The following is a 12,975-nucleotide window of genomic DNA, read 5'->3' on the forward strand; positions in this document are numbered from 1 at the left end:
GAACGGCGCGCAGGTCATATATGATAAGTTTATCAAAACTATCTTAAAGTTAATTATATTAATGATAAATTCTTATTACTACGTAATAATGTAAAGCTTTATACACTAATAATAGGCATGTAAATTAGGATTAGTTATGTTTTAAATTTTTTTGAGCTTTCACTTTTAGTCCGTGAAAAAAATTGACTAATTATGTCATATGATGACAAAAAATTTGAATCGCCAAAAAATGAGTCACAAATAAATATAATTAAATAATAATAAAATTACTGTTATGTTATGATTTAACAATGAGATTTGATGACAAAATTAAAAATATTGTTTGACAAAAATATCAAAGACTAAGATTGGACAATTTTTTGTTGAGGGATCAAAAGCAAAAACATAAAAAATTTTAGGAACAAAATATTGTTAATCCTATAAATTAAACTTGAAGAGAATTTTGTTAAATTTTTTAATGAATTAAATAACTAATTCCTTTTAACAAAAATTATGTATAAATGTATTAATGATATTTTTTTTGAAAAACTATTTTATTTTTAAATTCTTAATATTTTTCTATAATAAACTTGTAGGTGTCAATCTTTTGTTAAATCCATATGGTCACACATATAATTGTTCCAAGAAATTTAGTATTTTAATAATATGAATGTTGATAATGATAACAATGATGATGAGATGGGTGGGTGGGTGTGGGTATTATAAACTTACTTAGGAAGTCATTTGCCCCTAAGCAATTACCAATTGGAGCTATATTTTGAAAATTTATCGCATCAAGGGTAAGTTATGATTGTTTGTCATACACGTGTCTTTGGTTGAAGTCAAACACCCACCTATGATTTTTATTTTGTTTTTTTTTAAAAGATAATCAGAACTATATATAAAGCTCTCATCCATTTTTAAGAAGTTGCTTCCATAGTTACTTTAGTATTTTTTTTTGTTGAATAAGATGCATGAATTCAAATTTGTTGTTGAATAAGTACCTGTTGGTTGTTGGTTGATGGGAAAGTGCCATGCATAAACCAATGGGAGGTCAAGTAAAAATGAAGGGTAGAAGAGAAACTAATTAAGCATAATTTTTTTTAGAATAAGCTTTAAACATGCTAAATATTTATAGGTATGAGAGAGCCTAAAAATTGACTCCGAACTCTGAGGATTGCGGCTCATGTCGAAGTAGCTATAGCTTCCTGTCAATTAATTACTATATTATATTATTTTGTTTCAAGCACTTAATTAGTTATGTTGAGAAGCTCATCCATGGACTGCTTGTATCTTCCCAAACTAGATCCTTGAATTTGATCATTTTTTTATTCTAACTAATTAGCTGATGAACATAAGTTTTAATTTAATGAAAACAATATGATCTAACGTGACAAAATATAATAATTTAATTATTAAATTTTTTTACTTGTAGTACTTAATCATTAATTAAATTACTTGTAGTGTAAAACAAATTTACTTAGTTGCAGTACTTAATCATTGAATTATATTCTATTTTCTATTGAAGAAAATAATACTACTATAAAAGTCTCTTGAAATTTTTTCAGAAGGCCGTAACCTGTTACAATAATCCTATTTTTTGAAAATATACGAGACTCGCTAGTTCAACAGGTTCGATCAAGAACCGACGAGAATCAGTCAAAAATCGATCAAACTGGTTCAAAACTTGTGTAGAGAACCGATTTGAACTGTTGATTTCAAAAATACATATTTTATTATTATTAGTTTTTAATTTTAAAATTTAATTTGGAATATTTTTAAGACAAATAAAATCACATATTTAATAAGGATTACAAGGTATAAATTATATTTTTTTTCATATAAACATAATTTAGTCATTTATATTAATTTACAATTTTATAAGTTAATTTATAATATTTTTACTTATATGAATTTGTCATTTTTTATTCTATATGTTTACTTTGAACTCATGAACATATAAAATGATGTTTTTTTATTTATTTTAGTTTTTAGTATTATAAAGTTATTATTATTATTATTATTTGACCATGGTTCAACTGAGGATGGATCATTGAATTTCTTTCAAGTTGAGGAGGATTACTATTGACAAAAAACTTTTACCTTTGATCATTTATCACAATTGTATATTTAAAATTTGAATTTAAAATTTCTGATAAAGTAAAAATAATTTTGTGTCAATTAATTCACTATTTGATGGTTGACTAATGATCAAAAGGATGAAGAGGCACCAGAAAGAAATAATAAAATTATTATAATGACATCAATTTCGAAGGACTGAAAAATTTAAGGATTATAAATACATTGGTACCCTTATTAGTAATAAAAAATTAAATGAAATTATGAAACTTTTTGAATAAAATTCAAAATTAATAATATATATATATATATATATATATATATGTATATTACACTTTTTTTAAATTCTTAAGTGTTACATTTAAAATTTGTTTATTCCCGTATATTTTTTTTATTATCATGTTATTGGTATGTCTTTCAATTTTACCAACTATTATAATTTTCATTGAAAATATGATTTCTTCTTTTAATCACATTTTTTCTTTCATATACAAGACTTGATTTCATGTTTTTATTCACAATTGTATATTTCAATTAAGATGTTTATTTATTATATTAAAAAAATATAAACTAATATACTTTTTGGTATATACATTATATATCTTATCTCTCAAAGGAGTTTTAAATTTTTTAAATATAAAAGGAAATATAATATAATCTAAATATAAGGAAAAGAAATATGATTTACCATTTTCTAGTTTATGATCCCCATGATATCATTAGTTTTACAAAGCGAGGATTAACTATGAAGTTATAACTTACTTTTCCTTAAAATAAAAATCACTTGTAAAAATATTGATTGTTATATATTTTTTATCAGTAGGAACCAAAAACAATATGAGAGAATTTATAATAACTCATGCACTCTATTTAACCAATTAAGTGATAATTGTTAAATATGAGCTATTCTTTATATTAAAAATATCTTTAATAATATTTATTTAGCAGTTATTTTTTGTTTAAATGTTAAGAATTGATATTTTTCTTATTTATGTCTTGCAGAAATGAAAAAAAGGGATTAAAAGTAATCCAAAAAATATCAAAAATATAAATATGAAAGATTTTTGGCATTAGGTCCAAGTCTACTCCGATAACTATAAAAAGGGAATTAAGTCCACTCCGGCAGCTATAAAAAGAGAGAGCACTCTAATACATACCTAAAGCATGGAAATTCTCTCTTAGGGAATTCTTTCTTCTCTTTCATTGTTTTCTATTTCTTTTTTCCATCCATTCTCTTCCATGAGTTCCTATACCCCTTTTCTAGTGTAAGACCTCTTATGACTATGAGATACTAAACCCTTAGTTAGGGCTTGACAGACCTAAAAAGGCAAAAGATGTATTGTATATTTCATATCTATCAATACAAACATGTGTTTTCTTTCTTATTATCCTTTCTTACTTTTAATTTCATGTATCATTCATCCTTGCATCATCTTTGGGAGTCAGGTGCTGAACAAAGGGTAATCCTTAATAGAAATACAAAGAAGGTTTTGCATGCATCTGTTTTAGGAATTAGTCACTCGACAGGGGATAATTTCTGATAGAATTAAAAGAAAGAATCGTCTTAATAAAATCATTGCTAGACATAGAGTGATTGCATTATGTCCATGCACCAAAGCAAACATTTAATTAGAATTAGAACTTCATGCATCTTATCTATTGATTCTTTGCCAAAACATTTGAGAAATAGGTAGGTAAGATAAACTTGTCATCGTGAGACATCGAGGGCAAATATTCTAATAGATGTGGGTAGAAAAAATTCACCTAATTGATAAGAAAAATCTCAAATAATACATCTTAAATAAATAAGACATGCATGTTAGATTTTAACATTCTTATCTCATTTAATTTTCTACTATTTCTTTTGTTTTCTATTAATAGTTATTATTTTATACTCTGTTTTTTAAAATTTATCTTTTATATCTTATCTTATATTTTTCTCTTATAAATTAGAAATTATTCAACACAAGTATAAAATAAAATTCCTGTGTAAATCGATACTCGGACTTCCAAATATTTTATTACTTGAGATAAATTGATATACTTGTCAAACTGTTAACATTAAGCTAGACCTCCTTCACTATCCCTTGTTTGACTAGAGAGAAATAGATCATGGAAAGTTATAGTTTTCATAATAATAAATAGAAGAGGGTAGAAAGAAATAGGAAGCTAGATGGAGATAGAACAAAAATACTAATTTTTTTTATCATTTATTTGATAGGAGAGAAATAAGAAGGATGAAAGTTATTTTTGTTGGACCCTTTAGAAAATATATTTTCCCCAAATTAGAATAAAATTTGAGAAATGATCACTATCTCTTCATTTTTTGGTTTAATTTTTAATTTTTATAATATAATTTTTAAAAAATATAATAATTGATGTGAAAAAAATTAGATTAAAAAATTAATTTTTAATTATTATAAAAGTATTTTTCATCTAATTCATTTATTCATTTCACCCTCTTCCTTTTATTTTTAGAAAGTTATATTACAGTATAAATTTAGGAATATAGTTTTTTATTTATAATTATTATTTTTATAATTATTTATAAAATGTCAGATTATTTTATTATTTTATTTTGTTATTTTTTTTCTACAAAATAATTATAAAATAAAAGAAGATATATTTTGTAATTATTTATAAGAAATAAACACTTAAAAAAAAATTTTGAAACCCAATATTGACTCAGCGGATGGGTATTATTAGGAGCAAAGAGAGGTCCCTCATCCTTCTTTAACTCTTTGTGGTGGCAAATATAGTATATTTTACTGGTCATTATTTAAGATTATCTTTGGATGATAATAATTTAATATATAACAAATCAACTGATAAACTTTAAATAAAATTAGAACAATTTTAATAAATCTTCTTAATTACTTTACAATAACTTTTTGATTGAATAATTTATTTTTAAACTCGTGGTTAGATTACATCATCCATTTACTTTGTGAATCCACTGTTAATATTTGAATGGTTAGATTTAAAAGAAAATGAATGTGACTTTCTTAAGTGACAATATATAGCCACTAAATAATTTTTAATTTTGACCGAAGAGAAATGATTTTTGGATACCTAAATGGTGTATACACTACAGAAGAGATAGGAAGTAAGAAAAGATAAATAATTAATATGATTTGTGATATGATATGATAGAAAAAAATAAAATAAATTAAGAGTGTTTAAATATCACAACTCACTCTTTGTTGACTATGTGTGGTGTAAATTTATTTTTTTTTTGACATTTTTTAAATAAAAAATATTTTCACATGATATACGCACCCCTACCTCGATAGTCTAACCGCAAAATTTCAACGCTAAGCTCCCTACAAATACCTCTGTATAGCTCCATTTTTCTCCATCATACACCAAGTACTACATTTGAGAAGAAACTGAAATGGGATCACACAAAGTTTCATTTTTTGTCTTCTTTTTCTTGGTCTTAGCCTTTCAGCCTCACGTTGGCCATGCCCAATGCTCCCAAGAAGACTTCCTCAATGGTCAAAACGATGCTAGGTCAGATGTGGATGTTCAAGTTCCACTTCCACCTTTGGTTTGGAACAACACTTTAGCTGAATACGCGCAAGACTATGCTAAACAACGTAAGAGTAATTGCCAACTTGTGCACTCTAATGGACCTTATGGGGAGAACCTCGCAGGAAGCACGGGTGACATAAGTTGTGCCAATGCCGTGAAACTGTGGGTTGATGAGAAACCCTACTATGATCGCAATTCTAATTCTTGTGTTGGTGGGGTGTGTGGGCACTATACACAGGTGGTTTGGAGAGATTCAACCCAAGTTGGATGTGCCAAAGTAGAATGTGATAATGGAGGCACATTCATCTGTTGCAACTATTATCCCCCTGGCAACTACGTTGGACAAAGACCTTATTAAGGGTCTAGGTATAAGGGCTTTTGAAAGTTTCTTTTTTAAAAATATGGAATTTTTTTCAGAAAAACTCTCAAAAGCTTTCAGAAAAACTTTTAGTTTTGAATCTAAACGCACTTGATCTATTAGTATTTCTGTGTGTTCAATTATGTTGTCTTGCTTCCCTTTCACTGAAGTAATATTAAGAATAAATGTGACGCTATGACTTCAGTCTAGCGGTTAAAAACTGAAGTATGTATGTGGTGATTAATCTCTACTCTATCTTTCTTCCTTGGGAAGTCAATGAAGCCGCCATGCTAATTAAGTCCTATTAAATATTTAATGAATAATATACGTCGAATTTTAAAATTTTAATTATTAGTTTATCTTTTATGTATTCTAAATGTCTGTGGCAGTATTTTGTGCCAAAACCTTTTCGTTCTTTTGTTCTTCACGGCAATTTAATTTTATTAAATTTCAAACATAAATGCGGTACCTTGTGCGAAAATGAAGTTCAAAGCAGTCATCAAAAGTTTTACTTCTGGAAGAAATTCTTGGATCGATGGCCCCATACTTGACATTTCATTTTTACACACAGCTAATAAAAAATTTATAATTAGTAAAATAAAAAAAAATGTTCGTCATTTATTAAATACTTTAATTCTTTTTAATAATATGACACAATTAATTTCATTTAATTAAAGGTTTGATCTTAAAAGATATAAATATTACCTTCTCCGTCTTACAATAAGAGTCATGTGAAAAATAAGTCTCAAAACTAGTATTTTTTTAATGTTATAATGTAATTCCTCAATCTCTAATTATAAGAATATTTTAATTAATTCATGTCTGTTAAAAAAATTAATTAATCACATTAAATTTATCAATTAATTATACTATTATTTTAAAATCATCATTTTTGTTATCTCTCTATTTTAAGAATATTTTTTAATATAATTAATTAATCATCATATATATTCTTATAATTAATCATCAACTAGTAAGGTTGGATTTTTTATCTCTCTATTTACTAATTATAAGAATATTTATCAGCAGATTTTTTTATCTCTCTAATTATAAGAATATTTTAACTAATTCATGTCTGTTAAAAAAATTAATTAATCACATTAAATTTATCAATTAATTATACTATTATTCTAAAATAATTATAAGAATTTTTTTTATTCTAAATTAATTTATCAATTAATTTTTTTATCATCGAATGTAGACAACGGAGCAAAGATCTTGCCCACTTATTTCTCAGTCTTTTTATATATCAAATATAGAGAATGAGCGAAAGATGAGGCTACCCACTAGCTAGCTAGATTGGTAATGTTACTATAATTAATTTCATACATTATGGTTGAATTTGCACCATGCATGACGTACCCCTATAACAATATAAATAGTACGTGCCCAAACATTCAGATTTCAGAAAGCTCCTTAACTGATAATCCAATATATCAAAGCAAGAAAAAATGGGGTCCGCAAAATTTGCTTTGATATTAACAATTGTTATTATCTCAATGTGTAGCATTTCCTTGGCACAAAATTCGCCCAAAGATTTCCTTGACGCGCACAATGCAGCTCGTGCAGAGGTTGGTGTTGAGCCACTCGCATGGGACGACACCGTCGCAGCCTACGCTCAGCAATATGCGGACTCGAGGATCAAAGAGTGCCAAGTAGTGCACTCTCAGGGGCCTTATGGGGAGAACCTGGTGGCCAGTCCCGGCGATGTTAGCGGCACGGACGCAGTGAAAATGTGGGTGGCGGAGAAGGCAAACTATGACCACAAGGCCAACAAGTGTGTGAATAATCAAGAGTGCATGCATTATGCTCAGCTGGTTTGGAGCAACACGTTTCTTGTTGGGTGTGCTAGGTCAAAGTGTGACAATGGCTGGACGTTTGTCATCTGCAGCTATGACCCACCTGGCAATTTTCAAGGTGAACAACCTTACTAGTTTTAATGTCGTGTTGAGGAGCACCCAGGTTGTGTGCCAGAGTAATTAATCTCCTCTCAATTGGGTGCTATTTGTTTGGAGATTTAGAATATTATATTATGAGGTGTAACATTTTCAAGAATGTTATTCTTGTGTGAATCTAATTAAAAAAGAATGTAACTGGTATTATATGACTGTTGTAAAGATTTTTTATACAGTCAATCAATAATAAGATGCATGCATGATGTATCTTTAAAAAATAATCCAGTCTTATCTTAATTATTTTGTGAATCATACACATCATATACATATATATATATATATATATATATATATATATATATATATATATATATATATATATATATATAAATGTCACATCTCTTATTTTGAAACCGTGACTACTTTTCCCATTATTTATTTATATTTCGAAAAGTGTTAACATTTGATTGAAAGAAAAAACACTGAAACAATTATCAAACCACATCCCTTAACAAGTTGTTTCAAACTAAAAATAACATTTATGTTATCCTTAGGTGGAAAGGAATGAAAGATAAAGCGGTAGGAAAGAACGGTTTAAAATTTGAATCGATCGAAGAAAAAATAGGAAGAAAGGAAAAATTAATTTTTCATTTTTTAAAGTTATTTTTTTTCACTTTTTTCTATTTTTCCCATAAAATGCAATATTATTTTTTCTTTCACATGCTTGTTTTCTTTCTTTTATTCAAACATATAATTTTTTTTAAAATAGATAAAGAAGGGTTATTTTTAGATTAGAGAGAACTTTTAATAAGGTATCTTTTAATGAGAAGGGCATATATAAAAGGAGACGCAACATGAAGACAATGCATACACAAATGTTAGATGAGTATGTCCATTGGTGTCTTCTATATCTCAACAATTTTGTCTATACTAGTCCTAGTAGAAGAAACAAACATGTTGAGTCTGTCAGAATCATCACTTAATCTATGTTGTTCTTCCCATATACCAATTGTATTGTCAGGAGGGATAGATCCAGAAATTCGACTTGAGGGGACCGGGAAAAAAAATATAAAACACGTTTCTTTATTATTCTCTGTTTACTTAGAAATATTTGCTTAATATAAGCCGCCAATTTTTTTTCTATCTAAGCATCTAAATTGGTTTTATGAAAGCGTCCATCCAAAACCATTATATCTTAAATGCTTTTATAAGAGCCTCTTATATGCCGAATTGCTTACATATATCTGGATAAAGCAATCTTAGAACATCCATAATACATAATTCTTTAAATGAGTTAAATATTATAATTTTTTGAGTCTTATATAATACTTGAAAAATATTTTATTTATGGTATAAATTTATTAAGCAACAATTACTTATATAAGCAACAACACTTATATAAGCAACACAGTGTCATCTGTTTTCTCAAAAATTGACTAAGAGTTCTCCAACGTATGCATTGCTTTTTCTTTTCGAATATTTGTTGAATTTATTATAAAGAAAGAATAACTCGGATACTTTGTACAACCTAAAGAGAAAAACAAATCAACTAATCATAAAAAGTACCAAAGTGGATCAATAAATAGAAAAAAGCAAAATATGTCTTATACATGTTGTAATATTCTTCATTCTTAATTTCTTAGTCACTCACATATTACAATTCTTTATAAATAATATTTCACTCAAATCTTTGTTGGTCAAAACTTTTGTATGTAGTAATTTTTAAGATATTGACAATCGATTTTAACAGTACTCGACTTCTTTTAAGATCATTTCTTACAAATCAACATGAGATTTTTTGGCATATTTTATCATCATACACACATTTTTCAAAAAATTTCTTAGAAGGTCATATATTTTATAATTATTTTAAGTCAAACACGCCTAATTATAAAGTTCTTATAAGTTGGACTACCAAAAACTAAATGTATCTTATAATATAAATAATACTAATTAATTATTTTAGGTCATCCTTAATTTTATAGTCTCATACATACACACAACTTCAAATCTCTTATATATTATAGTGTAATTCATCCAAAGAGTTACACATGTAAAAAAAAGAAAAAAAAGAAACACCTTTTTGGTATAGACAGCCTCTGCTACAAGCAACATTAGACTCTCACTCTTCTCATTTTTTTTTAATTATTACATACTCTGCTCCTTTTTACATGATATAATATCTCGGGCATTTAATGCAATTTAGAACGGGAAGCAGCTCTATCTTTCAACGGATATCTCCTTATGCTTCTATACAATTATATAAGAGTTTTATTATTATACAATTATATAATGTTTATTATATAAGTCTAACAACAGTCTAACAACCCACTTTTATTGCGCATGCATTTTAAATTGCATAACTAAATATCCAAGTCTAATAAGTTAATGTTTATTATTCAAGTATATGTACAACCGTAAATTCCTTTTCCCTACATCATCACATAGCCCCCGCACATACATGACTGTCCCCCTTCCCCTCTTTCTTTCATTTTCACGTTTATGTTCCTACAATACAAAACATCATGTTGTTTTTTACACATGATGGTTCTGGCATACGAATTGGACAAATAATATATGTGTAAATTTTTTTGCAATACACGACATGTTGCCAAGATTTACATTTCTTCTTCTAATTTCTTGGAATGCCTTATTCTTTTCTTCTTTTTCTTCCTTATTATTCATTTTTTGTGTTTGCTGTTTCTAATTCATTTTTTTTTCAATTCCTCTAAACGAAACGACATTATTTTATGGGATAAAAAATATTCATAAACCAATTGCACCTGTGATGAGGATTAAACATGAAACAAGGATATTGAAGAAGACTAGCTTTTTATTAAATAAATTTTTTAATATTTAGTAAGACATAATAAAAGTAACTGTTGGCTTGCATGCAAATTAATAAGTCATTAACTTGAAATAACTATTGTCATTAGAAGTTCATTATGATTAGCCTCTTGGTATACCTAGCTAAGACAATTATATGTATTTTACAAAGTTACGAATGAAATCAGATTTGGAAGAAATCAGAAAATAACTTTTGCTATGTGAGAGAGTTTTTTTTTTATTCTTGGATTATAAACTTTTGATTCTTATGAAAGAAACTTTTTTTTTACGAATTCCTTGACTTATCGATGGAACTTTGATTGTGACATTATTTTTCATTTCTTGTCTTTTTATTTTCTATTTTGATTTTTTTATTACAAATTCAAGAGTTGATGATATTATAATCTAATTTGGGTACGTTCTCCTGTCAATTCATTGGTGCGTCCAAAAAATGGTTCGAGTCACACTGAGTCTGTGACATATGTACCTGATCGAATAAAGGACTCGATCAATTGCACCCCAGATTCTCGATTCAACCAACTTTTTTTCATGCACGTTGTTTTGGGGAATATACAGGGATAAGAGTTGTATTATCAAGTTAGTGGTGTTATTGGAGTTATGGGTATTATATCTCTTGCATGTCCATTTTCAGGCGAGGGGATTTTGTTTCTTCATGTGACTCTTATGTGGTAATTCAAAGGTTTTTCTTTTCTTTTCTTTTTCTTTCTGGCTTTGCAATTGGTGAGGCTTATCCCATTTTGTAGGGAACTGTGTAACAATCTCAGGGTACTGCTGGTACCAGTTTAATGAATATAATTTATCGCCGAGATTAAAAAAAACCTCGTAAAAAGTAAATAAAAAAAAAAGAAATAATTAAAAACACGAGTAAACGCTTATCCTTAACGATAACCAGGAATTCTAAGTTAGGAAATGAATCGGATGAAAATATAAAGTAGTAGATTACGAAGAAAGAAGATCTCCTAGGAAAAAACATAAGAAAAAAGTTACCTGTTTACCCGTGCAGTACATCTCATCTGAGTTTCTTTTAATTTAATTCCGATGTCAGAGCGATTATATATATCATTGTTTATTATTAATTTCATCATTGTTTATTCATGACAATATTGTTTGATTATTTGAAACAAGCTAGAAAATGAATTATAACACAGAAAAACCTAATAAGGTCTTTGCCCACGAATGTTACCACGGGGATCATAACAGCAAATAATGAACGTGCTTCCATTATCACACCTTACTTTGGCACACCCTACACGGAGTGAGTTTCTCCAAACGACTTGCGTATAGTGGCCACAAACACTAGAACAGGTATTGGAATTATAATCATAGTTGGCTTTCTCATTCACCCATGCCCTCACCGTATGGTCCGCGTGAGTGGATAAGTTGGCAATCACGTTGCGTAGATTAGCATAACTTTGAGCGAAGGCAGCTAGAGTGTTATCCCATGTGAGAGGTGGAACACCCACCTGTGACCTAGCTGCGTTGTGGACGTTGAAGAAGTTTGCTTGGGAGTCGTGGGCATGGCCAGAATGGCTAGGTCCAAGACACAGAAGAAGATAGAGAATGGAACCTTGTGTAACCCCATTTCGGTTTGTGCTGAAATTAATGTTGCTAGATGGTTGGTGTTTTGATGAAAAAGAAAGGAGCTCTTAGGAGGTATTTATAGGGGTTTTATGTCGATTTTTCTATTTAGATTTGGAAAATGATGACTGTGTATACTTACACTATCAGTCTACAATTCCTTTTTTTTTTATATGAATTAACTACTTCAAAATGAGAGATGAAATAGTTATATATGATGTCAATTTTTTTTTTTCAAATTATAAATTGAATAATTTTGTTCTCTTCTATGTAGCCTTTTCAATCCAATTATGTTGTTTAATCCTTTTGAATTTTATCTTCATTAGTTAAGTTTCTCTTTACAAGAATAATCAGTATTAGTTGAAATTTATATATAATTCTAAAAAATTCGTTACTGATATTTGTGATTTTGTGACAAAATTTTGTCACCAATTAATACTTTTATTTTTTTCTGCCTCTAACACATGTAACATAAACAAAAAATAGTTCATTGGGTGTCTTGTGTAAAAATGGAGCAGAAAGAAGGCAAGGCTTCAACAACTTCGTCTCTGCTCTCAAAAGTTTCTACGAGATATTTGACTTCCTTCTCCAATTTTCTGCATTCGTATGGGGAAGCCACTTATTGGAAGGTGTTTCAGAACTTCGGAAAAATAGTAGATATTTAAGTCTAAAAAAAGAAGGATGCAAAATTATCATGATGAATAT

The 12,975-nt window shown here is 28.1% G+C and overlaps 2 protein-coding genes and 1 pseudogene across 2 annotated transcripts; 2 read left to right on the plus strand and 1 right to left on the minus strand.

Moving 5' to 3' along the window:
• Positions 1-5,433: 5,433 nt before the first annotated feature.
• On the plus strand, positions 5,434-6,276 carry LOC100779249 (basic form of pathogenesis-related protein 1). The gene has a single exon (XM_006583724.4). It carries the CDS (start codon positions 5,453-5,455, stop codon positions 5,948-5,950), a length of 498 nt encoding a protein of 165 aa, XP_006583787.2. The 5' UTR covers positions 5,434-5,452; the 3' UTR covers positions 5,951-6,276.
• A 1,101-nt stretch (positions 6,277-7,377) lies between these two features.
• Positions 7,378-8,067, plus strand: LOC100802988 (pathogenesis-related protein 1A). Its single transcript, XM_003529232.4, has one exon. The coding sequence runs from the start codon at positions 7,402-7,404 to the stop codon at positions 7,882-7,884; it is 483 nt and encodes a 160-aa protein (XP_003529280.3). The 5' UTR covers positions 7,378-7,401; the 3' UTR covers positions 7,885-8,067.
• A 3,779-nt stretch (positions 8,068-11,846) lies between these two features.
• Positions 11,847-12,274, minus strand: LOC113002136 (pathogenesis-related protein 1-like; annotated as a pseudogene).
• Between the last annotated feature and the right edge of the window lie 701 nt (positions 12,275-12,975).

This window comes from Glycine max, chromosome 7 (assembly GCF_000004515.6).
Source record: "Glycine max cultivar Williams 82 chromosome 7, Glycine_max_v4.0, whole genome shotgun sequence".
Taxonomy (NCBI): Eukaryota; Viridiplantae; Streptophyta; class Magnoliopsida; order Fabales; family Fabaceae; genus Glycine; species Glycine max.

Coding starts and splice junctions, on each gene's coding strand:
- LOC100779249 (XM_006583724.4), top strand. CDS start 5,453: ATGGGATCACACAAAGTTTCATTTTTTGTCTTCTTTTTCTTGGTCTTA.
- LOC100802988 (XM_003529232.4), top strand. CDS start 7,402: ATGGGGTCCGCAAAATTTGCTTTGATATTAACAATTGTTATTATCTCA.